Source organism: Haematobia irritans, chromosome 4, assembly GCF_050003625.1.
Source record: "Haematobia irritans isolate KBUSLIRL chromosome 4, ASM5000362v1, whole genome shotgun sequence".
Classification (NCBI taxonomy): Eukaryota; Metazoa; Arthropoda; class Insecta; order Diptera; family Muscidae; genus Haematobia; species Haematobia irritans.
This window is the reverse complement of record NC_134400.1, coordinates 4,978,447-5,006,201: the sequence shown is the minus strand read 5'-3', so window position 1 is coordinate 5,006,201 and position 27,755 is coordinate 4,978,447. Positions and strand designations below refer to the sequence as shown.

The 27,755-nt window shown below is 32.0% G+C and overlaps 1 protein-coding gene across 2 annotated transcripts in view; it reads right to left on the bottom strand.

Moving 5' to 3' along the window:
* Nucleotides 1–9,662: 9,662 nt before the first annotated feature.
* slif (cationic amino acid transporter slimfast) overlaps nt 9,663–27,755 on the bottom strand; it is a 32,585-nt gene continuing 14,492 nt past the window's right edge. Inside the window, exons 1-6 of one of the 2 annotated variants that reach the window (XM_075304033.1) lie at nt 25,826–25,982; nt 13,839–14,244; nt 13,451–13,711; nt 13,100–13,374; nt 12,792–13,029; nt 9,663–11,045 (exon numbers count right to left, since the gene is read on the bottom strand). In XM_075304033.1, coding sequence (XP_075160148.1) covers nt 10,384–11,045; nt 12,792–13,029; nt 13,100–13,374; nt 13,451–13,711; nt 13,839–14,193 — 1,791 coding nt within the window. In that variant the 5' untranslated portion in view covers nt 14,194–14,244; nt 25,826–25,982 and the 3' untranslated portion in view covers nt 9,663–10,383. Of the gene's footprint in view, nt 11,046–12,791; nt 13,030–13,099; nt 13,375–13,450; nt 13,712–13,838; nt 14,245–25,825; nt 25,983–27,755 lie in introns of those variants that run through there. The other variant, XM_075304034.1, reaches the window with a different exon arrangement.

Below are 27,755 nucleotides of genomic sequence, written 5' to 3'. Positions count from 1 at the left end.
TGGGAGTTGGGTAAACAAAAACAAATGCAACATGCCTTTCGACAATAGTCGTCCTCGTCAAATCTGTAAACATTTTTACCGATTATTAATTACGAATTAGTGTATCGACTATTTCTGCAATATCTACACAATTTTCAATCAATTAACTTAATAACTTGTTATGCCATCTCCCTACCCTTCACACTCTGTTCTTCTCAAATATTCTAGAGTTGAGCATACACATATTTGCACACATCGTTCATCGAAAGTTTGCATAATAATTCACCTGTGCATAAGTGTCTCTATAATTTGAGCTCGTTCAATGGTCGTTGGTTTTATCGATAGTAGATGCAGTTTTTGTTTGCTATTTGCTTTTGAAACACTAATTTCGCCATTGCTGTTGCAGTGTAATTAATAGTATTCTCCATTGAATTGGAATTCATTGAAAAAACCATAAAAAAGCTAATAAAAGAATAGTGATAGTGTAGGATAAGATATTCTTATAGAAAAGTAAAATATGGGAAACATTTAAATCTAAACCCATTTTGAGCCAACTTCGCAAAGGTGTATTTATGATTTATCGGTCGATAGATATGTATTAGAAGTGTATGCAATATGGAGCAATTTTTACAAGTTTTCGACTTAGCAGTGGCGATTTTTTTATGAAAAATTTGGGTATTTTGGCCATTTTTCCTCAAATCAGAAAATCAGATATATGGAAGGTATATCGAAATCTGAACCGATTTCCAAATTTGACATGCATAGTTACTATGTTAATTCTATTTCCTGTGCAAAATTTCACGTAAATCGGACTACAACTTTGACCTCTGTGGTCATATGACGGAAAATCGGGCGAAAGATATATGGGAGCTATACCTAAATTTGAACCGATTTCAACCAATATTGGTACACATATCCAGAAACTTAAATCTACTCCCTGTGCAAAGTTTCAAGTAAATCAGGGTAAAACTTTGGTCTCTGTGGTTACATGAGTCTAAATCGGGCGAAAGATATATATGGGAGCTATATCTAAATCTGAACCGATAAAATTTAGCACTTGACTACACTACCAATTGTATTGCTAGTGCAAAATATCAACCAAATTGGGGTAAAACTCTGGCTTCTGGGGCCATATAAGTCTATATCGGGCGAAAGATGGGAGCTATATCTAAATCTGCACCGATTTCTTCCAAAATCAATAGGGTTCTATTCTGATCCAAAACAGAAACATCTGACAAATTTTAAGTCGATTGGACTAAAACTGCGACCTAGACTTTGATCACAAAAATGTGTTCACAGACAGACGGACATGGCTAGATCGACTCAGGGACCCACCCTTACCATTATTGCCAAAGACAGCATGTGTCTATTAGTGTTGGGAAAGTAACGAGTATTTGATTACAAGTACTCGTTACTGACTAATTTGTTGAGTACTCGTTACTAGTAAAAGAGTACTCAATATCTTCAATGCCAGTTTTTTTTCTTCTGATGCGCTTTACAGACTATCAGTTATTCCGGACGACAGTGCTCGTGTCGAACATATCCCATAGGTTAGGTTAGGTTAGGTTAGGTGACAGCCCGATGTATCAGGCTCACTTAGACTATTCAGTCCATTGTGATACCACATTGGTGAACTTCTCTCTTATCACTGAGTGCTGCCCGATTCCATGTTAAGCTCAATGACAAGGGACATCCTTTTTATAGCCGAGTCCGAACGGCGTTCCACATTATAGTGAAACCACTTAGAGAAGCTTTGAAACCCTCAGAAATGTCACCAGCATTACTGAGGTGGGATAATCCACCGCTGAAAAACTTTTTGGTGTTCGGTCGAAGCTGGAATCGAACCCACGACCTTGTGTATGCAAGGCGGGCATGCTAACCATTGCACCACGGTGGCTCCCATATATCATATCCCATATATTGTGCACATTATAAGTTAAGTCCGAAGGCATAATCGATACTGCTGCATGTTTATGGGATCGATAACACATTTACCGATTATTTAGTCATCGCCGACAAGTCGTGTCGATCAGACACACTGTAAAGGGCACCTTATACGGTCGGATAAACCCTGCGACACAACACGTTGCGGCGACAAATCCGATTGTATAAGGTCGTGTTCGGCTGTCGCGGGGACGTGTTGGCATAAAATCAAAACAACTTTGATTTTTTCTGGTTGGGTGGTACAAATCATTGAGTGTAAGGGGATGTTCGACAAACATTATCAAAGACAAATTTATTTTTACATTAAAAACAGGCATTTCTGTAATGAAATTAATGATGGATTGCCAATTCTGGTTGAAAATTAAGGAAATATATAAATCTAAACCAGTATTGTGGCAAAAACGTGGAAAAATTCCACTTCCAATCAATGGGAAACCAGGCGACAAGTATTTTAAATTCATCAAGTAATTTGTAATATATTAAATGTGGATTACTTCAGGAATCATTGTTTTGACACATATACCAGGATTTTTTTATTATTTTCTTCCATTTTTTCAGTAAAAAATGGTTTCACCCATAAATCTTCGTACAACTTTATTGTTTGTTTATGCTTCTTCTTATTTTTTCATGTTGTCATCACATTTGTTCGTGCAGTGTAAGGTCAAAACTTGAACGAACACACAACAAATAGACGAACCTCTGTCGAAGTGTTTATCCGACCGTCTAAGGTCCGCTTAAGATTCTTTACAAACACCGACATTCCGTCCGGAATAACTGATAATCTGTAAAGCGCATGACGGTAAGTAAGTTGGCGGTTTGACTTCTTGAAACATATTAATTGAAGTTTTCGAAAATCGTTTTATCAGTTAAAATAACACGAAAAGGATATATGGCTTCACCTTTGAACAAAGTGAAAAATTTATCCGATTTCTTAAAAACGTTTGCATTTGAAAAAATTTGCATTGGGTGTAGGTGGGAGCTATAATTTAAAGCATCACATGGATCACGTCTCATGCGAATAGTATGAATAATAATGTCGTTGACTTCAGCTGGTTCAATCCAATTGTTTTCAGAGAAGGTACCCAAGCTTATTCAAAAACCCTTGGAAAATTTCAACATTGGGTCTCACGATAAAAATGATCGCTAAATATTTTCTTCCACTGTCAATGGTGGAAATGGTTGATTTAAAAAGTTTGCAAATTGCAAGCATCAGTAATACACAATGCCATTTAGATATACCCTGACGAAAAAATACCAAATAGTGAATACGAAATTGGCTCTAAAAATTTGAATGATTGGTGAACATCTTTTTCTAACGAGACCCATATATCTACAACACCACATTTTATAACACTAGAATAAAAGTGGATAATGTAATTTGCTTTTATATACTGTTTTTAAATTTAAAAAAGAGGAAGATATTATTAAAAAGAGCCCACAATGTCTTTTTTAATTTTTTTTTATAAAAGTAACTAGTAGTAACGAGTACTCAATTCAAAAGTAACGAGTAGTAACGAGTAGTCAAAAGTAATCAAAATTTACAACACTAGTGTCTATCTCGTTGGTGTAGGATATCATGCAGTGAACTTAGCTCGACTTCAACGTTTTCATATTTATTTAAAATTAGCTCTTTAAAAACTTTATGTTTTTTAACTTAACCCTTTTTAAATTGAATCATCTATTGCCATCATTGCCAAAGGTGTCGGTATGATTGTACAGATAACCAATGAACAGCCTAAAAGTATACCATGGAAAATTGCCTTCCCTGAAAAACGACTAGACTGGGTGTCTGTTATTATTTAATTAAATAAATTTTAAATCTCTCTCACCCAGCAACTATTCAAAAAAGAATGAAATTCATTTATTATATACGATTGTGTTAGCTCTATGATTTATTTCATTTTTTTTCATTGACGATGATTGTATGTAATGAATGATGTTTGGTTTATTTTAGCATTGTTGTTTTTTTTTTTTTTTTGTGGGTTTTACACCATTGAAAATACAGCCATAAATTTGTAACGCACAAGCATTTACAACAAACAGATTATTGTAATAATTGATTGTTCAGAGAATGAGAAGATTCAGCGCCATTGTTTTTAGAATATTAGCAAAACTATTAAATTGTGGTTGACAAACCTTTTCAACACTAATAAGCAGCTGTGGTTGCGGTTTTGATTTGAAATTAAATATAAAAATAATTTCCAAATTTAATAATAAGGGATTTGCAGTGGAAATTTTCTAAATAAAATCTCCAAAAAAATTCCAATTTCCAAAAACCAATAATGAGACATATTAGCAGGCAAACATAAGGAAAAATTCTTAATGAAATTTCCAAAAAAAAATCCGAATTCAAAAAACCAATAATGCGACAAGCAAACGTAAAGAGTAGTTATATGAGGTTGTGTCCAATTTTTTTTATGTAAGTAACTGTTATACTCTAGCTCTCTCTCTCTCTAGCTAAAGAAGGACGACCCAATAGATCAAATGTTGTTGTCGATAGACGTAAAAATATACAATTATCTTAGTTCAAAGAATTATTGAAATAAGAAAACTTATCTATCAAACAACTATATTGGCGGTATCCAAATGCAAGCTAACTTTTCCCAAAAATTTAAATTTCAGATATGTCTCATAGGTCTTGATTTCTCCTCCTAATATAAAGGAAATTGTACATAAAAATTTTGCTAACAAAAAATGTTCATAAATGAATTTTATCGTAACTAACGAACAATTTCTTACTAATAACGAATAGTTTCATTGGATTTAGGAACACGTTTCGTAATATTAATGAAAACCTGCATTAACTTAATTTTATTGAAATTTTCATTTTTGTTTTTTTGTTTTTTTTTTTTTTTAATTTCCAAGTACATTCTAGACTCTGACGAAATATAGATCTGAAACCCCATAAATAATCATATTTTTAATATATATCCATTAATAATTTCTCAATCGTATCACTTTCGAATATTAACACTCTATTTAATTTGTATGCATGGCCTCATCGATGATCGATCCTTTTTATTACCAACTATATTTTAAGTTAATTGCACAAATACATCATCAATGAATTGTGAATGCACATTGGTTCATTGAAGCAGCATCAATGTTGCTTGCTACACAATTTCTGCAATGCTAGCATGTCTGTCATTGGAAATTTGTACAAACATTTGCATATTTTCACCAGCAATTGTCTGACCATTGAAGCGGAAATGAGTTTTTAAATGACTTTGTTGTGCTTGTATGCTACATCTACCTATACAACGGCTAGATATAGGACGTAGGTGTGTACTTTTTTCACAATCAATTCATTTTCATACGATTCATATGGGTGTTGTTAATGCTACATGGTAAGGATGATGTATCAATGGATGGTGGGGTTTGTAGAGGCAACAATAGAAGCATATCATTATGAATAGGTGGTACTTAATAATAAAGCGAAGCAACTGGCTCTTTACAGTACGTTCCATGATATTTGCATAGCCAAGCCATAGCAAAGCCATAGCCAAGCCATAGCCAAGCCATAGCCAAGCCATAGCCAAGCCATAGCCAAGCCATAGCCAAGCCATAGCCAAGCCATAGCCAAGCCATAGCCAAGCCATAGCCAAGCCATAGCCAAGCCATAGCCAAGCCATAGCCAAGCCATAGCCAAACCATAGCCAAGCCATAGCCAAGCCATAGCCAAGCCATAGCCAAGCCATAGCCAAGCCATAGCAAAGCCATAGCCAAGCCATAGCCAAGCCATAGTCTTTGCAAAACCTTCTTTTGGATTGCACTGTACAATAGAAAGCTTTTAACATAATGAGACGCAATCCTTTATTATTATAACAGTATCTTGAGGGTCATACTCTTCTACGAGATGGAATATCGTCTGTCAATATCTTCCAGTAAGAGGTTCATCGTCAACATAGTCATCAACATAACTCTTGTAATATTCGTCAATCACGACAGTAGCACTGATATCTTCACAATCAATTGTATCTTACATGCAAACACATAAAACCTTGACACAATGTCATCAAAGGAAACATGAAACTCATGTCATTTTATAAACTATGAGTGCCCTAAGATAAGATAATGACAACAAATATTTAAAGCCTTAAGTTCGGGAGCAACTTGCAATGTGATTTCTATTGCATTCCGAAATATATCAAAGGTTAGATTTCGTTAGGTGTAACGGCAGACCTATTCAGTCCATTATGATACGGTCATTAACTTCTCTCTTATTACTGAATGCTGATCTATTGTATCATTGGCTCAATGACAAGGGATCTCCCTTTTATAGCCGAGTCCGAAAGTCATGAGTTTGAGATGTATTATAGTGACACAACTGGCAAATTCTTTCTTCGATTATAAATTGTGATTTATGTGCTAATTTTTTGCACAGTATTGTAAATCCATCTCGGTGGTTAGTGGTCAACCTCCATGTGTATCTAAAAAAATGGTTTCCTTTATAACCCACTATAGAAGCTTTCATGAAAACTCAAATCGCGGACAAACCTAAAAAGGACATTGGATTCCCCATGGCCAATGGAATATTGCAGACCCTAAAACTTCTTGCCCTGAGAAGAATTCACCACATATGTTAAGAATTTTAAATATTCCCACATTTATTAAGAAGAGATTTTCCAGCCACATGGGTTGACCTAAAAAACAATGAAGGATTTGAATGAAGGATGAAATGAATGCTGTAAAATTGTTGGTAGAACCCGTCCTGCTTCCATATGAGACATCGATAGCCTTTTATTTTAGGTTGTCATTTATTGGTTTTTTGATTGGAAATTTGTTATATTCAAGGTCAACTAAATGATGTCCACATTGGAAAGGTGTCCACTTATGAGAGGTTTAGTTAAATGTGATAATATAACAAACGTCTCAAGAAAATTGTCCACTTTTGGTAACACAAAGTAGTGCGAAAATGTTTATTTGACCCATAGAATCAAGCCTCTTCCCAGCAAAAAAATTGGAAGTTGTTTTAAAGGTACAACTTTTAAATTACTTCCAAAAATGTCCTCCCAAAGATGATCTTTATTTTAACTACACAGGAAGTTCTTTTAATTGAATGTTTTATAACTAGCTTTTTCACATTTTTAATAAGTATTTTTTTTTGTTTCAAATAGCTTTATAAAAGAGTAAGAATTAATAGAATGGTACAAATTATTAAAATTTTGTCCAAAATAATTCAAAATACATTCTAGAAAAAATAAGAATGTTTGAAAATATTTGAGGTTAGAATCCATTGAAATCATAAAAAACACTATAAAAATTATTTATTTGATAAAAGATTACATAACATTTTTTTAATTCACATCCAAAACACTTAATTCCTATAATAAGCCCATGTTAAATTTATCGCTACTGCACCAATGTTGTACCACTTTCAGATCAAAAAAAAAAATCTCACTACTTTTTGGTCATATTTAACGTTTTTTAGCATATGTGCTGAACTTTTCGCAGGAAGAGAAGTGTTAGAGGTTATGATATTATAAACCAATCCTAAATTCCCCGAGTTTAGTCAAAATCTTGACTTTGTTTAAATAGCTCAGTATCAATATCTTCCGCTGAAAATCACATCCAACTTTATTTTAGGATATAAAAAGATATTGTGCTACAATTCTTCAAATGAAACATATTTGTATACCCTCCACCATAACTTTGTCATTCCGTTTGTAATACATCGAAATATTGCTCTAAGACCCCATAAAGTATATATATTCTGGGTTGTGGTGAAATTCGGAGTCGATCTGAGCATGTCGGTCCGTCCGTCCGTCTGTTGAAATCACGCTAACTTCCGAACGGAACAAGCTATCGACTTGAAACTTGGCACAAGTGTTGTTATTGATGTAGGTCGGATGGTACTGCAAATAGGCCATATAGGTCCACTTTTACGTATAGTCCCCATATAAACGGACCCCCAAATTTGGCTTGCGAGGCCTCTAAGAGAAGCAAATTTCATCCGATACGGCTGAAATTTGGTACATGGTGTTAGTATATGGTCTCTAACAACCATGCAAAAATGGGTCCGCATCGGTCCATAATTATATATAGCCCCCATATAAACCGATCACCAGATTTGACCTCCGGAGCCTCTTTGAAGACCAAAATTCATCTGATTCAGTTGAAATTTGGTACGTGGTGTTAATATATGGCCTCAAACTCCCATGCAAAAATTGGTCGATATCGGTGCATAATTATATATACGCCCCATATAAACCGATCCACAGATTTGATTTCCGGAGCCCCTTGGAAGAGCAAAATTCTTCCCATTCGGTTGAAATTTGATACGTGATGTTAGTATATGGTATCCAACAACCATGCATGAATTGGTTCATTTCAGTCCATAATTATATATAGCCCCCATATAAACCGATCCCCAGATTTGACCTCCGGTGCCTTGTGGAGAAGCAAAATTCATCCGATCTGGTTGAAATTTGGTACGTGGTGGTAGTATATGATATTTAACAACCATGCCAAAAGTGGTCCATATCCGTCCATAATCATACATAGCCCCCATATAAACCGAGATTTGGTTTTGTAGCCTCTTGGAGGAGCAAATTTCATCCGAGTGAGTTGAAATTTGGTACATTGTGCTAGTATATGGCCGTTAACAACCATGCCTAACTAGGTCCATATCGGTCTATAATTATATATAGCCTTCAGATAAATCGATCCACAATCACACAAAAATTGGTCCATATCAAGTTCATAATTCTATATAGCCCCGATATAAGCGACCCCCATATTTCAATTCTGGCTCTCTACGTACGGTGCAAAAGTCCATATCGATTCGTAATTATTTGTAGACTTACCTATACATAACTTTTTTGTCTAATATATACCACGTATGGACTAACTCACAATTCAAAAAAACGATGTTAAGAAGTTTTAAGATACCACAACCCAAGTAATTCGATTGTGGATGACAGTCTTTCGTAGAAGTTTCTACGCAATCCATGGTGGAGGGTACATAAGATTCGGCCTGGCCGAACTTACGGCCGTATATACTTGTTTTATTTTTAGTTTGTGTTTCATTTTTATTGAATCTTTTAGATTAAATATTAAATTCGTAAACATTATTTTAATAGTATGGCTAAAAAAATTTACTAAAAGCTCGTATAACTATAATTAAATATACATATATTTTACACATAATAGTTATTTACTTAAAACTATTAAAAAAGAACAATGATTCACACATTAAAATGCTCTATAGTTTCTCTTTCTGTCTGTTCTTAAATCTAAATCCAATGAATAAAATGTACAATACAAATATCACAATGGTAAAATAAGGGAATGTGTATTAATCCTACAAATAAACAAGGTCTAATATAATACAGGAAAAAGGTACAATTTTAACAACAACAAAAATAAAAAACAAATATATAGACATGGAAATGCTTGGAATTAAGAAGGAATTAAAAAATAGTGCAGTAAATTTGAACTTTACAATAATGACATATTAATGACCAGCTGAAGCTTCACATTTGGAATTCAATAAAAATGTTTTTACAAAATTGAAAAAATTGTTTATGATATTCTCTAGGCTATTTTTTAATTAACAAATCTATTATAAGCAGTGTTATGATATTTTCTCCAAGTCAATTTTTTTTATACTGAGAAGTAAATTTTAATACAAACGTAAGGTATTCATTAACCCAGATCATTTTATGGCATAACATATAAGAACATTCTTTAGGAATTTCGTTTAGATGAAAATCCTTTTTTATGTTTAGATTCCTATATTTTAAATTAAAATATCTATGGCTTAACATTTCATCTTCTATGGAACATCAAACGTTAACATTTAATACATTTTTTAAAGAAATTATGGCAAATCTGTTTGTTGCAACATTAATGACATTATTATTTTATATTAATTAATTTTAATTATGTCTATTCGTAATAAAATTCTGGTGTGCCATAACTGTCACTATTGGACATGACACACATTTGTATAAATTGTATTAAATACAAAACTCTCCTTCGCTGACAGATGGAATATTGTTTGGTTGGTAAGCCATTAATTCACCTCACATACGTACACTTGACAGCTGGCGGAATGTCATTTCTCAGTTCTTAATAATTAATACGTAAAGTATTGTAAAGTTGTTTTTTGTTTGTTTTTGCAAAGAATAACGAAAATAATAAAAATCTAACTAAATAAATACTCTTAACTAGTATACAGACTCAGCAAGAGATAGTGTTATGAAGAGAGAGAGAGAGAAAGAGAGAGCATAAAGTTTTCAAAGCTTCTTATTAAGATCTTTCAACTTCTCAAAATTCTCTTCCTCTCTGTAAATGAAGGAAGACTAATATCCACCATGACAATTCACATTTCAGTTCAGAGTCATCAATCATCAGAGAGCAAATTTTTCTTTTACTCTCACCCTACGGTTTCTTTCGCATAATCTCGATGCTCGATGACTGATTTTAATGCTTGTGGGTCATGCTCTAAACGATCTCTTACATTTTATCATTACGTTTACCCTGTTCCACCTTCCAGTCGGGCTCAAAGGCTTCATTGGTTCTCTGCATATCAAGGGCTGCTGCCGCATGATTCTTATTACGAGTGATTTGTGTCGAATTACGAATGCCATACACGAAATAAATGACATAGCCAATGAACACCCATATCAGGAATCTTATCCAAGTGCCCAAGTCCAATTGAAACATTAAATATAAATTGGCAAAGACACTGAGGCAGGGAATGAATGGCACCAACGGAACTTTAAATGTTAACTCTATTGTGGATACCGGCTGAAAGCCAATAATGATGATAATGAAAATTAACACAGCCCCTATAACACTCAAAGCTATTATGCTGTCATTGGAGCCAAATTCGAAGACCTTGTCCATGCTGCACCACAATATACAAACAACACCAAAGAGAACCACTCCGATTTTGGTTATGGCCGAGCTGAGAACATTTGGCACACGATACGAATTACCATTGAAGAATTGTTTAATTACAGTGGGCAAACGAATGGTAACCTCCCTCTCATGCATGTCTTCGTCTTGATAGCGTAAAACCAAAACACAAATGGCTACAATACTATAGGCCAGTAGTGTACCAATTGACATCATATCTATCAACTGATCCAAGTTGAAAAGCAAGGCCATAAGAGCTGGAATAAAAAATATAGATAGACAAGATAAGAGATTTTATACCGGAAAAAATATATAGTCAATAACCAAGATTATATTTTATATATTAGCATAGAATTATCATGGTTTATTAAGAAGGGACGGTTTTTGTGCTATTAAGATAATTTATGGCAAAATAATTCTTATTATTTGATTTACACTGCAATTATTTCATACGATTATACAATCTAATCGCAACAAATATAAAATGCTACTGTGATTAGAAGAAATGTTTCTCTAACAAAATTTAACCCTACAAGTCAAAGTGATAGATTTATCCAGTATTATTAGAGATTTTTTAATTTAAGCTGATTTACTCCAATTTATTTTATATTTAAATTTTCTTTCGTTTAAATTAATTTAACATATTAACGGCGTTTCCTGAACATTCAATTAAAGTTTAATCGGAGGATATATTTTGTATAAGATCAGCTGTTTTATAAATAACACTGAATAAACCAATGCCCAGTTCCTACGATTTTGTCTTTCATGAATGATTTTGGTATTGATTCCGAGCCAACGAAGCGGAGAGTTATTTTCTAAATGTTGAGTTTTGCATATTTGATACTAGAAACCAAAATTTAATCTATTCGTTTTTTCCGCATTTTTTCTTCATGTGCTATCAAAGTCCTTAAAAGACGTGTTAACAAAAACTTAAATTTCTAAACTCAGACTCGACTTCAAGTACACTACAAGAAAATATTTACGTGATATTAAAGATTACGCAACCTAAATTGTAGGGCACGAAATTTATACAATATTAAGGGTAAATTTCTTTAAAATAAAGAAATTTTAATTTGAAAAAAGTTTATAATCGTTTCTAGAAAACAAAAAAATTTCATTAAATTTAGGACACAAATTTTCGAAATTTGCATTCCTCCGTTAAATCGTATGTCTTTGAACTAAGGCAGATTTTCTTTAATGTAAAGAAACGCATTTTTGATTGAAATAAATCATCCTTAAATTAACTGAAATATTGAATCTATAGATTTAAGATAAAAACGCTTCAAATATTGGCTAAGGTTTATTTTGAGGATTTTATGTCTTTGGATAATTTTTTTTTTTTTTGGAATTGAGAAAACTATTTTTACTTTGAAGTATCTGTTATAATTTGGAACGTGGATGGCTTTATTACTATATCGCAAAAAGAGAATGAAAATTCGATACATGAGATCTGTATGCTAGTTTTAATTTTATTGTTTCTATATTTAAAGATAGATAGGTCCCTAAAACATGTTTTATTTTAAAGAAGCTGAACTTTGGTTCGGAATCAATACCAAGATCCTTAAGGTAAGGTCAAAACCTTTGGATCCAAGTAAACTTTTTTGAGTGTAGAAATAATGCTTTGTTTCAAGTAAATATCGTTTTTAAAATAAATTGTTGAAAGACATGACCTATTTTTGAACGCTTTTCTGCTTTGTATACAAGATCCTAAAAACAACAAATTTAAAGACAATTTCATTAATTCTGAAGAATTTTTCAAAATTATTAAAGCCAAGTTGATCTTAGTCGAACAAAATGTTCATCCATGTAGATGTACACATTTTAAAATAAAATCACTTAATTATAAGGACAAAAAAGACTTCATTGGACTTTTGGACAAGGAAACAAGCAAAATTCGCATTCGTTTTTTAAGGACATCAAATCTTAGGCCTCAAGACAATATTTTTCTCAGTGACTCATATTTGCCCTATCTGAACCGAATATATAAACAGATTTACACTTACATGCCAATATACCCGATAATATAGTGGCCACCAATGGGGTCTTTGTATAGCCGTTCACTTTGGAGAGTTTCTTGAAGATAATACCATCATTACCCATGGCATAAAGAACACGAGGCAAAGGAAACATGGCACCCAAAAGACTTGTACACAAAGCAAATATTGCACCAATGGTAACAATCCATTTAACGGTATTCCAACCAACAGCCTCAAATGCAATGGGGAAGGGGGCATCGGGATTCTAAAAGTAAAAATTAATTACACAAATATATTATCGCGAATCTTCTAGTAAAGATGAGCGCTGGAAATACCTGCTCATAATACGGTAACATCATGGTCAAAACAGTTGATACACCAAAATACGATAAGAATATAATGATCAAAGAAATTACAATGGCCAAGGGGATATTGCGCTTTGGATTGATGGCTTCCTCTCCCGTGGTGGCAATACAATCAAAACCCACAAAACCATAGAAACATTTGGCTGCTCCAGCCATAACGCCAGCAAAACCAAATGGCATAAAACCACCTTTGCCATGACCTTCGGTAACTTCCGATTCGGGTATAGACCAATTAGAGGGGTCAGCTGGAAAAATGTGTATAAAAGAATCCGTGAAAAACTATCTATTGCGACGAGCATATATCTCCATTAAATAGATTACCATTCATGGCTCCAGCAACCAAAACAATGAGTATGGTGATAATATTAACACTAGTGAAAATGTTGTTCAAAAAACTTGATTCCTTCACACCAAAGGCCAGGATACATGTCAACAGCAATACCATGCCAAATCCCAAGAAATCCGGATAATCACCTAAGAAATCAACATTGATGGGCATAGCTTCCTTCAAGGCCTTGGACATATTTTGATCGATTAATGTATCAAAATAACCACTTAGACCTCGAGCCACCGAGGCAGTTCCTACAGACAAAAAAAATTTAATTTAATGTCTTTCTCCAAACACAACTATGGGCAAAAAACCGGAAAGATTTTTTCAACTACCCAATATTAGTTTTTTACGTGTATGGTACCCCATTATGTCACTTACCTATCACATATTCCAAGATTAAATTCCAACCTATTGTGAAAGCTACAAATTCTCCAATGGTCACATAACTGTAGACATAAGCACTACCAGCTTTCGGTACTCGAGCTGCAAATTCCGCATAGCAAATGCCAGCAAAAGCTGATGCCACAGCAGCAATCAGAAAGGAAATGGTTACAGCAGGGCCAGCAATATTATAAGCTACTGAACCAGCCAGTACGTAAACACCCAAACCTAAGGTACTACCCACACCCAAGGCTGTCAAATCGACCAGTGTTAATACACGGGCCAATTGCGATTCACCTTCATTTACGTCATCGGTTTTCCGCCTGGTCAAAGCATTCCAAATTTTTGACATGGTTAATGTTTGTATTGGAACTAGGGACTTTATGTGTTTCGTTCAATATATCTGAAAATTAGAAACAGATGGAAAATGACTTGAGTTAGTTCCGTGAGATAAAGGCTATGTGGGAGAGGCAATTTTCATTTGTGCCATTTAAATTTAAAATCATCCATTCATATTATACACCTCAACAACCTTATCATCTGTAGAAGCTAATATCCTCTAAACCATTTCAAATTAAATTAAATTATTTTAAACCCTCTCTAATACCCATAGTAAACATTACTTATTTACGATCGACTACTGTTGCAGACGTTTGTAATTATATACAAAGAAATTTTATGAAAATTAAGCGAAGGTATTCATTACTTCAATGATAATTGTCCTTAATAATTATCCTTGTCAGTGGGATAACGAAAAGTGACATTAGTTTTTTTTGGTAAATTTGATTTATTGGCTATTATAATAGTCATAAAATTGGGCTATTTATGATAAAATTAAAAAAATATATATATATTTTGTAATTAATTAGAGGATTATAAATTGTTTTCAGATTGGAGATTATTTCTGATTCGTGGTGAAATTCTGAGTCAATCTGGTGATGTCTCTCGATACGTCCATCTGTTGGAATCACGCTAACTTGAAATTTGCTATGTGATGTTAATACATAGACGAAAAAGATTGTTTTTCATAAGTTTGGGTGTAAAAATTATATGTTTGGAACTCACATTTTTTAACACATTATTTTTAAGTGCAAGCATATAAAATAGCATAACAGCATGTTTGCGACATATATGTTAATATGTTAGAACATATTATGTTTGGGACATAACATGTTTGTAAATATAATATGTTTGGATTCAAACATATAACAATTTAGAAATAGCTTATAAACATATATGTGTTTAAATAGAGAAACCTAAAGAGTAAGCTGCAAGTAAAAGAATTGAAGTAACCAATTGGTACCTTAAAAATATATATATACCTAGCAAAAAAATTTGGAAGTTCTTCCAAAGGCAGAACTTTAAAAGCACTTCCAGAAGATGAACTCCCAATAATGTTCTTTATTTTAACTACCCAGGAAGTTCTTTTACTTCAATTTTTTATAACTTGGTTTTTTCATACTTTTACGGCCATTTTCATGTAGTTCCGTTGGGCTTTAACTGCCAGTTAACAGAAAATTAACTGCAAATATCTTCTCTCCGGTTAACTTTAAATGAAAATTTTTCAACAGTTAAGATCCTAACTGACGTATGGAATAAATAGGCAACATGACAGATATCTCCACAGTACAGCTTAAAAGTTCGTTAGCTAACGTAGCACTAACGGAGTTTCATGAAAATGGGGGTTAATGGGTAATTTTAACTTTTTTTGTTTCAAATAGGTTAAAAACGGAGTAAGACTTCATAAAATGGTAAAAATCATTTAAATTTTGTCGAAAAAATGATAAATCCAATCTGAGAAAATTGTGAATTTTTGAAAATATTTGAGGTCTAACGTTTCCGACAAGCGTTAGAATCCATTAAAAATTAAAAAAAAATTATAAAAATTATTTATTTGACAAAATATCACAAAATTTTTTAATTTACATCCAAAACATTGAATTCGGATCACACCTAAAGAAGTGATGCAAATTCAGTGCATCGGCTGTTGAAATGGAGAACTTCCGTCCTATGACAAGCCCATGTTAAATTCATCGCTTCTGCGTCAATTTTGCACAACTTCCGGATCCAAAAAGAACATTTTCATTACTTTTTTGGCGACGCTTTTTTTGCTGGGTACACAATAGGGCTATAACCAATTTTTTGGCATAGTACCACGAGCTGCGCCATGATGTTTTATTAATGAAAAGCATTATCTTGCATCATTTTAAGAAAAAAACTTCACCCACCAAACGCATTTTCTAAATCAATACAAAAAAATTGTTTCTCCCAGATTTTGAAATTTTTTTAAACCACTATTACACTTTTCTTATAAGACATATTGCAATGCAATGAATCACGAAGTCAAATTATTAACAATAAAGGTGGCTATACTCGACAACGCGTCGAAGAAGCTTTAATTTCCATTAAAACTAAAATAAAGTTTGACAGAAATGTTTATTGTTTTCATATTCATATTCTAAACTTCATCGCTGTTGGTGGGTGAACTTTTTTGACGCTAGCGAAAAAGTAAAAACGTATTTCTTCATAGTTTTTAATGGCCTATTGGACTATAGTATGCCAATTCGCAAAAATTGTTAAAAAATTATAGACAAAGAAAATTTCATTAAAATTGTTTCTACCCGTGTATGTCTAAGATGAAACATAATATATTTGAACAATACAAATAATATTTTGTTTGGACCAATCCAGAATATATATATGCTTAAAGCAAAATGTGTTTTGGGGTATATATTAGGTTAGGTTAGGTTATGTGGCAGCCCGATGTATCAGGCTCACTTAGACTATTTAGTCCATTGTGATACCACAGTGGTGAACTTCTCTCTTATATGTTACAGAAACTATTTTTTTAAGAGCGTGTAGATGTCCTCTAACAACCATGCAAAAATGGACCCATATCAGTCCATAATTATATATAGCCCCCATATAAGCCAATCCCCAGATTTGACTTACGGAGCCTTATGGAGGAACAAATTTCATCTGATCCCGTTGAAATTTGGTCATCTAATTACCATGCTCCGTCATCTACTTATTTTACTCCACTATATAAAGCGATCACCGTCTTTCTTTTTATCTAACATAGACTCCACATGGACTATCTTACAATTTAGAAGACAATGTTCAAAAGTTTTAAGATACCTTTCCATCGGCAAATGTTACCACAACCCGAGTAATTCGAATGTGGATAACAGTCTTTAGTATAACTTTATACGCAATGCATAGCGGAGGGTACATACGATTCAGCCTGGCCGAACTTTCAGCCGTATATACTTAATCTTTACATCTGATTATTTTACTCCTTATGTTAAACAATAATATCCATATACAAAACAATTCACTTACAATTTATCGAAGTAATTTGGATGGTAAAAGTAGGTTTAAAGTTTACATTATTGGTTTTGAGAATGTGGGTTAAAGATTTGTATTATAAAATATGGATTATACAGTTTTCTTTTTTATTATCAAGTCAATATATATATTTTTTTTTTCAATGTATGTATAACAAGGTATGAGCCATTCGACTTGATTGAAACTACGTCAGTTTTAATCTGCGTTCTTATTGTTAAGTATTTTTAATAGCATATTTGTTGATATGACAGATAAATTCCGCGAATAAATACAAAACAGCGGCACCAATATATATTCAATATCCAGAGTGCACAAAAGGTGTTTTAAGCTATAACTTTATTAATTTTGTCAATTATATTTTCTTTACGTCAATTATATTTTCTGTACGTAGAGAAATGTTGGTATATTTAATTATTAGTCATGCCAACTCATGTCAGGGTTACGCACCTCGATTTTCTCAATTGTGCGTGTATTGTACCGAATTTCTAAAAAGAATGTAAATTTTGTCAAAATTTTATTTCTATGGGAAATTTTGTCAAAATGTTATTTCTATAGAAAATTTTGTCAAAATTTTATTTCTATAGAAAATTTTGTCAAAATTTTATTTCTAATTATACAATTATTTTTCGAGCTTTATGGACAGATATAGATTAAGGTTAATAGAGCCATTGAAAATTTGTAAAAATTTTATTTCTATGGAAAATTTAACATAGCTTGTTTCGGTCAGAAGTTAGAAGTTCGACATCACTAGACGGACGGACATCGCAAGATCGACTTGGATTTTCATTATGGCTCAGAATTTATAAAATTTTCCAAAATTTTACTTTGATAGAAAATTTTTCCAAAACTTGATTTTTATTTATTTCTATAGAAATTTTTGTCAAAATTTTATTTCTACAGAAAATTCTGTCAAAATTTTATTTCTGCAGAAAATTTATTAAAATTTTAGTTCATTAGAAAATTTTGTCAAAATTTAATTTCTATATAAAATTTAGTTAAAATTTTAGTTCTATAGAAAATTTAGCCAAAATTTTATTTCTATAGAAAATTTTGCCAAAATTTTATTTCTATGGAAAATTTTGTTAAAATTTTATTTCTATAAATAGTTATCGCAAAATTTTATTTCTATATAAAAATTTTATTTCTATATTTTCTTCCTATAGAAAAATATTCTTAAAATAGGATTAGATTTAGTTTAAGTTATCATAAAATCGGCCATGATAGACTTTGACTTTGCCTTTTTTTGTTCATTATATGCACTTCATATTAGGAATACCTTAATCATAAATTAATTAATTTCTACTTTTTCACAATTTCTTTTTTCAACTTCTCATTGGAATTTATTAAATTATCGATAATAGCCACAATATTGAAATCAATAACATGAATGTTTTTTATCAATCACTTTTTTTATTTTGTATTTTTAACTTTTATATATCAATAGAGGTTTTAATATTTTATTGCTTGTATGTTAGTTCATATGGGAATGTTGATACATTCCTGCACATGCATAATAAAACAAGTATATACGGCCATAAGTTCGGCCAGGCCGAATCTTATGTACCCTCCACCACACGCAAAAAAATAATACTTTCCTCCCAAACGAAATTTTAGACAAACTAAGTTCGTTTCTCATTTGCTTTTCGCTGTAAAGAAGTGTATTTGAAAGAAAAGTATATACTTTTTGTGATAAACGTTTATTCTTTTCCAGGATATAAAAACAATTTCATAAAGACAAACTCAAAAAAAAAACATTGTTTTCTTGCTACTTGCATTTTCCCTCACATCGTCGAGGTTTTTTAGTTCTTAACACATTTTCCTGTAATACCAACAATGTAGAAGAAATTATACGATTTTATAAATTTTAAAAATTTTTTTACCTTTCGCCTGGACGGAGAATCGAACCGCGGACCATGCACTTTGTAAGCCAACACACTAACCACTGAGCTATATACCTATTATGGTCATCAATAGATAAATATCCATATAAGTTATATTTATATAGCATAGCTTGCGGCGCCCACGAACCGAATAAACAAAGTTTATTTAACAGAAACAAACATTTAGTTTGGCACCGTGGAGCAGTAGTTGCTACGTCCGACTTGCATGCCAAGGGTCGTGGGTTCGATCCCTGCTTCGACCAATTTTTTTTTTGTTTTTTTTTTACATATATTCCAGATATGTTCGGAAGATTCCGAAAAAATGTTCAACATTACATTGTAGTATATTAAATTTTGAACTGTAAAATGTGTCTTATTAAAGACTTAAAGTCAGAAAAGAACAGTGTTTGATATAAACGAAATGGACTGTGTTGTTGTTTCAAAAATAACTTTTTTTTATTGAAAAAATAAAAATTTTGTAACAAACGAATTTTTTTGGTGATAAAAGTTTAAAATTTTCGAAGCAATTCAAAAAACTCTAACAAAAGAAAAACGTTTTCGGTAAACGTTTTCCAAACGTTGTTTTTCTTTGCGTGCATGGATTGCGTAGAAACTTCTACGAAAGACTGTCATCCACAATCTAATTACTTGGGTTGTGGGTATCTTAAAACTTCTTAACATCGTTTTCTAAATTGTGAGTTATTCCATACGTGGTATATATTAGACAAAAAAGTTATGTATAGGTAAGTCTACAAATAATTACGAATCGATATGGACTTTTGCACTTATATCGGAGCTATATAGAATTATGAACTTGATATGGACCAATTTTTGTGTGATTGGGGATCGATTTATCTGAGGGCTATATATAACTATAGACCGATATGGACCTAGTTAGGTATGGTTGTTAACGGCCATATATTAGCACAATGTACAAAATTTCAAATGACTCGGATGAAATTTGCTCCTCCAAGAGGCTCCAAAACCAAATCTCGGAATCGGTTTACATGGGGGCTATATATGATTATGGACTGACATGGACCACTTTTGGCATGGTTGTTAAATATCATATACTACCACCACGTACCAAATTTCAACCAGATCGGATGAATTTTGCTTCTCCAAAAGGCACCAGAGATCAAATCTGGGGATCGGTTTATATGGGGGCTATATATAATTATGGACTGAAATGAACCAATTCATGCATGGTTGTTGGATACAATATACTAACATCACGTACCAAATTTCAGTGGAATAAGATGAATTTTGGTCTTCCAAGATGCTCCGGAGGTCAAATCTGGTGATCGGTTTATATGGGGGCTATATGTAATTATGGACTGATGTGGACCAATTTTTGCATGATCATTAGAGACCATATACTAACACCATGTACCAAATTTCAGCCGGATCGGATGAAATTTGCTTCTCTTAGAGGCTCCGCAAGCCAAATCGGGGGATCGGTTTATATGGGGCTATATATAATTATGGACCGATGTGGACCAATTTTTGCATGGTTGTTAGAGACCATATACCGTGGAGCGTTATGGCCCATTTGCAATACCATCCGACCTACATCAATAACAACTACTTGTGCCAAGTTTCAAGTCGATAGCTTGCTTCGTTCGGAAGTTAGCGTGATTTCAACAGACGGACGGACAGACGGACATGCTCAGATCGACTCAGAATTTCACCACGAACCAGAATATATATACTGTATGGGGTCTTAGAGCAATATTTCGATGTGTTACAAACGGAGTGACAAAGTTAATATAACCCCATCCTATGGTGGAGAGTATAAAAATGTACTTCAACAATATCGAGTACCACATATAATTCTTAATGGCCATAGATGTTGTTTAAAATCACATGTTTGTTTCAATGACTGGTTTTTGTGTCCATATTGTTTTTTTTTTTTTTTTTTTGTTTATAAATCTATTTTACTTTTCTTAATGGTCTCTCATTAAAATTCACAATTTCAATATCACTTTTATCGATGTGGTATTACATTCAACGGCTTTTCACTGAATTACACTTGAAGCTTCGAACGTGTTTTTCCATTGTTTCATTAGATATTATTGTTGTTGTTATTATTTATATTAATTGAATACACCATTTTGTTTTATAATATTTTATAAATGGTATCTCTAAATATAAATTTTGAATTATTTGTAAGTTTCGTTGGATTGTATGTAATGCAAATAATTTCATTGTTATTTATTCTCAGCTCATTAAATATTTTAAATCGCACATGAAACACTCAGAGCAATATATCAACATTCAGTTAATTTGTTTTTGTGATTGCGTTAAGACAACGTAATTATTTATTTATATGTATGTATGTGTGTGAGTGTGTTACCATTTCAGTCACTTGAATAATTTACGTTGAACTTTTCTCAAGCAGCACCACCGAGTAAGGTATTAAAGTTTGTTGTTTTTTTATTTTTGGAGTTGTAAATCGCACGAGAAATCTTATGACTACGATATGATAAGGAATCTCTTTACTACGCGGTAAACCCTTTAAAATATAACTTTATTGGCCATTAAATTTACCTGTAATCGAAAGATATGACATTCGGGAATCCCATAATATACTCAAGTGTTCGTCGTCTAGTCCACATGTTTATTTGGGCTACAATGTGTAATGGGACCTTGGTCACATTTTCAATACTACCGGAACATAATTTATTTTTTTTTTCACCCTACAAATGGTTAGTGCAACCATTTAATTAGCGAGAAACTATTGTGCTAGCAATAATCATATCTAGTGTCAACCATATGAAGCCCCATTTGACCCTTTGTATGGAAGACGGATATGCTAACCATTACACCTAGAGATCGAATATGATCACCTCAAACATATGCAAAATTGTATAATAGGAAATTAAAACTATAGTATTTTTGTCGCAAAAATGTTGTATTCTCGCCAAACATATTATATGGTTGCCGAAATCAAATACATAATTTCCGAGATTGTTGTAAGTATTAGTTTTTTCTAATTCAATAGTTTTCGTCCTAAAAAACGCTCTATACCAAATTTCATAAAAATCGAATCGAAACATGACATCCTCATTAGAGGTGTGCACGTGAGTAATATTTTACTCACGCTCACGCACACTCACGACGGAAAAATCTTACTCACGCACACTCACGCACGATATTGTTGGGTAGGACTCACGCTCACGCACACTCACGAAAAGAAAATTTGTACTCACGCACACTCACGCACGAAAATGTCGTGACTCACGAAAAATACCGTGGCTCACGAAAAATACCGTGACTCACGAAAAATATCGTGACTCACGAACAATTTTTTGAGTAATTTACCTTAGCGACGTGTCTGAAAACATGAGCATTATTAAAATCGAGAGCGTTATTACACTCTTAACATCCCAGGAGTTACTAAAATTGTAAATGAATTTAACTCTTAAACATAAAACGTTGGTGAGCGGGATTATTTTCGTGAGCGTAAATCTTTACTCACGCACACTCACGAAGATAATATTTTCGTGACTCACGCTCACGCACGACATTTTGGTTTGTTAATCACGCTCACGCACACTCACGCCGTTGCCATGAGCGTGACTCACGACTCACGCGTGAGTCACGAAAATTTTCGTGAGTCACGACAATTTCGTGTCACGTGCACACCTCTAATCCTCATCACATCAAATTGATGGAAAGTCGGATAGACATCCAGGGCACGGTTACCACAGTTGGTAGAATTGTACCAAAAATGGTAGATTTTTTTACTGTTTGGTAAATTGGTAGAATTCTTTATGTTTTGATAGATTTTGCAAAATATTCCCCTCCAACTAAAGAGGTACTACAGAAATTTTCTATAGAAATAAAATTTGACAAAATTTTCTATAGAAATACAATTTTGACAAAATTTTCTATAGAAATAAAATTTTGACAACATTTTCTATAGAAATAAAATTTTGACAAAATTTTCTATAGAAATAAAATTTTGACAAAATTTTCTATAGAAATAAAATTTTGACAAAATATTCTATAGAAACAAAATTTTGACAAAATTTTCTATAGAAATAAAATTTTGACAAAATTTTCTATACAAATAAAATTTTGAAAAAATTTTCTATAGAAATAAAATTTTGACAAAATTTTCTATAGAAAAAAAAATGTTGACAAAATTTTCTATAGAATAAAATGTTGACAACATTTTCTACAAAAATAAAATTTTGACAAAATTTTCGTAAAAAAAAATAAAATTTTGACAAAATTTTCTATAGACATTAAGTTCGTGGAATTTTCGTTCGCCTCGACACGAACGATTCGTCAAAGATCCCATATTGATATCCCGAAAACCAGAGTCTGTGCAATCCTAATTGTTTCGGTGTTCGATAGTAAATCATAAATAATGAGTTCATGACAAATTTCAGGATTTTCTAGCAAATGTATCTAAAGTTATTTTAGTTTCAAACTAGACGAACGATTCGTCTCGAGTCGATTTTGTGTTTCATGAACAGGCAGTAAATGTTAACAAAATATTCGTACAAAAATAAAATTTTGAAACATTTTTCTATTTTCCTAATTTTGAAAAATTTTCTATATAAATTACATTTCGACAAAATTTTATATGGAATTAAATTTTGAAAAGATTTTGTATAGAAATAAAATTTTGTTAAAATTTTCTATAGTAATAAAATTTTGAACAGTTTTTGTATAAAAATAAAATTTTGACAAATTGCAAAATAAGATTTTTTAGTTTGGTAGTTTTTTGGCACAATTTTCTTTAAATTTTGGTAGATTATTTTTTGGCTCGAGTGGCAACCGTGGTGCAGGTCAACCATAAAAAGAGCTGTCGGTGTCTGCCGTTGTGTGTTTGTATTTCAGGTCTAACGGATAATAATTCGTAAAATTTGTAGGGTTTTGGAATGATACCAAAAGTATTCCCAAAATTTTATTTCTATAGAAAAAAAATTTGACAAAATTTTCTATAGAAATAAAATGTTGACAAAATTTTCTATAAAAATAAATTTTGACAAAATTTTCGATAGAAATAAAATTTTGACAAAATTTTCTATAGAAATAAAATTTTGACAAAATTTTCTATAAAAATAAAATTTTGAAATTTTTTTCTATAGAAATCAAATTTTGACAAAATATTCTATAGAATTAAAATTTTTGACAAAATTTTCTATGGAAATAAAATTTTGCAAAAAAGATTTTTTTTGTTTGGTAGTTTTTTGATTGGCAACATTTTCTTTTTTCCAGGGTCACTCATAGAAAAAATCTCCTGCAATGAGCTGTCGGTGACTGCTGTTCTGTGTTTGTATTCCGGGTCTAACAGATAATAATTCGTCCAATTTGTAGGGTTTTGGAATGATACCCAAAGTATTTTCATAGACCAAAAAGTATTTTTTTTTATTTTCCTTTCTTCTAATATCCTTGAAAATCCTAAATGCGATCAGCATTAAACACTTTACTTTTTTTCTGTGTACTCTCTTGATATTAAAATATTATTGAATCTACACATTTACTAAAATAAAATTATCAGAATAATCTATTGTTCAATATATTTAGATGCTCAAAATGAAACAGGGTCCTAAGATTTTGTACCAGACTACACCTAAAGAAAAAATATTTTCTCCTGGATCGAAATTATAACAAAGCGAAATTCTCCATTCCTATAAAGTATTTTCTTTAAGTGTAAATAAAAGAGAATTTATGACAATCGATACAACTATTTCTCAAAACTTTTTTAGTTGCTTATAAGGAATTTTTTTAACGTCAAAAGAAAATTCTGTCGTAAATTTCTTCCCTTGAGAAAAGATAACTCTTCTTTCTGTATATTAAGTCGTACTAAGTTTTCCCAGGAAGTGTCCTTCTGAATAAGTACAAGTGGTGGCCTACAGTGTAAATTTATCCATGTTATAGTGAATGGTGCCTTCCAAGCATTTTGATCAGAACTGGGATTGTCCATATACAAAAGGGACTAGTCATGTACCGGTCCTTGGCTTGATCCATGTCCCGTGGGTTACTTTCCTTTTACTGCATATTTTTGCTATTTCAGCCGATTTTACGCGGTGTCTACTAACAAATTTCTTTGGATGTATAGTCGAATTCGACTGACGTAAGCACTTTCTTATTTGCGGTAACATTATATTTAACATGATTGAAATAATTATATTAGACGATCATTATGTAGATATACCCAACCACAATATATATTTTTATGCTGGTTATTTATCCATAAAAGGATATTTCCATAGAAAGAAATATGAAGTTCCAGGTTCTTATAAAATATTGTATTTAAGTACAATTAAATCCGAATTTATCGATTCAACAATTGTGTCCAATCATAAAAAAAAACATTTTTTTAGCGTCAAAAGAAATCTTTATTTGTCTAAAATTTCGCTCCTTAGAAAAGAAAACTCTTCTCTCAATGTGTCTTTATAAAATGGAAAATCTCATGAAATGACTACAAGTCATTTCAAATATTAACACACTTCAGGTTTATCGACCCCATGTAAAAAATAAATTCCCGGGTTTAATATGTTTCCCAATAATATTATTTGCAAGAATTGGTAAACAAAATTTGCCAACTGGAATAAATTAAGTCGTAATTTTATGTTTTTTCAATAATACAAATTTTAAATTTTCAAAATTCCGTCTTTATTTTTATTTTTTTTTTTCCAGAAAACCAGTATCAATGTTTCATCCACTTTAACACTACACAAAAAAGGTTTATGCAAATTTATTTATTTTTTTTTTTTATTTGTTAAAAAAATTCACCTTTTTGAAGCCCACTTTACATATACTTGAACAATCGAAAAACGTTTATTTTTGAAACGGAGCGTTTTTAATGGAATTTTTCAATACGACCGCTCGCGCAACGATCGAAACTCGTTCTGAACGTTTACCAAATCTTCTTGATGAAAATAAAGCTCAGAAAAGGAAAAAGCCAGCTAGAGGCACGAGAAAACACTCAAACACAACAATTTACCAATGCTTCTCGATTATTTCTTAACTGATTAACTAACACCCTCGAATAGAATCAGCCATCACTAATACCAATGTCATAGACTCTCACCGCAAATGTTAACAACGACGACAATAAGGCAATATCGCCAAACAAACTCGGTCGTTTGTTTCAGCGAGTTCAGTATTTGTTTTTTTTTTTTTCTCTCTCACAAGTGGTTTTATAAACTTTTTTTGTTTTTTATATGGCCAAGACAAGCCAGTTGCATTTGTTGTTGAACGTCATAGTCTACTCGAAAACTCACACACGTTTATGAGCTACCAGAGCGGTCATATATCTTTGCTGGGCTATATCACGTCGAGACGGTTTAAACTGATTAACGATATAATTACCCAACGACCCTAAAGGTTTTATTCGCATAATCGTACGCGTAAATGAAACAAACATTGAGAGATTTGTGGTTAGAAGACACACTTACTTTACTCACAAAGAAACCATCATTTCGATGAATAATCGATAAAAAGTTTATAAATTACATAGCTTCAAAGGGGAGAGTGAGAGAGCGAGAGAAAGAAAGAAGCAGAGAGTACCAATATAGTAACATAAAGCTAAGTGCAGTAATATGAATTCATTCATATTACATCTCATCGGAAATAAGGAATACCGGATATAGGACAAAGTGAAATCTTCCAAAGCCTGTTTTGGTAAATATGTATATATGTACATTTATATGTTTCTTTTTTTTAAATATGGGAAATCAGGTTAATTGAACTTTATTTTGACATATTTTTGCTAATTGATTTGTATAACAATTATTTGCAAAATCCAGAAGAGAGATGACTCCCTCATTTCCCAAAATTGATTTAATAAAGTGCAACAATTTTACTATACAAGGGTGCAATGAAAAAAAATATTGACTTAATATAAAAGATTATCCAAACTCAAAGAAAAATAAAAATATTTTTCATTAAACTTAGGACACGAAATTTACTAAAGTCATATGCCTTTGAAGTAAGGTTACTTTCCTTTAAAATAAAGAAAACAATTTTTGCTTTAATGAAATAATCTTTAAATTAACTAAAATATTGAATCCTTTAATTAAAATTAAAAATAAAAAAACTTCTAGTATAGGCTAAGACTTATTTTGGGGATCTTGCATCCTTGGTTTAAATTTTTTTTTTACCTTAAGAAACCACATTTGCTTGTTCTTTGAATTTTTAGACTGACATTTATTAATTTCGATACATGACTAATTTTAAATTTATAGAGCCTAGATTTAAAGCCATATAGCTTTATAAAAACCGTCTTTATTTTAAGGATGTGGCATCTTTGGTTCGGTATCAATACCAAAATTCTTAAAGGAAGGTCAAAATCTTTGAATCCAAGTAAACTTTTTTTGAGTGTGATTCGATAAATATTAAGCCTACGAGAGGACAAAAATTTATTTATTTATTTATTCATTTAAGTCTATGGATTACAATCCTTAAAGACTAGCAATTTTCGAAAAACTGTAACGATCTAAAAAGGGGAAGCTAAGACTAAATAAATTTCATTTTAGGTTAAATTATTTGTTTCTAATTAAAATTTCGCCTTCTCTTTATGAAGCATAAAATTTTATTAAATTCCAATTTTCCACAAAATGGTTCAGAATTTCCCAAAATTTATACATTTTATCTAAAATACGTCCACTTTGAAATTCGTATGGCGCTATAGACATTTTTGCAAATTGAAGGGAAAAATTAC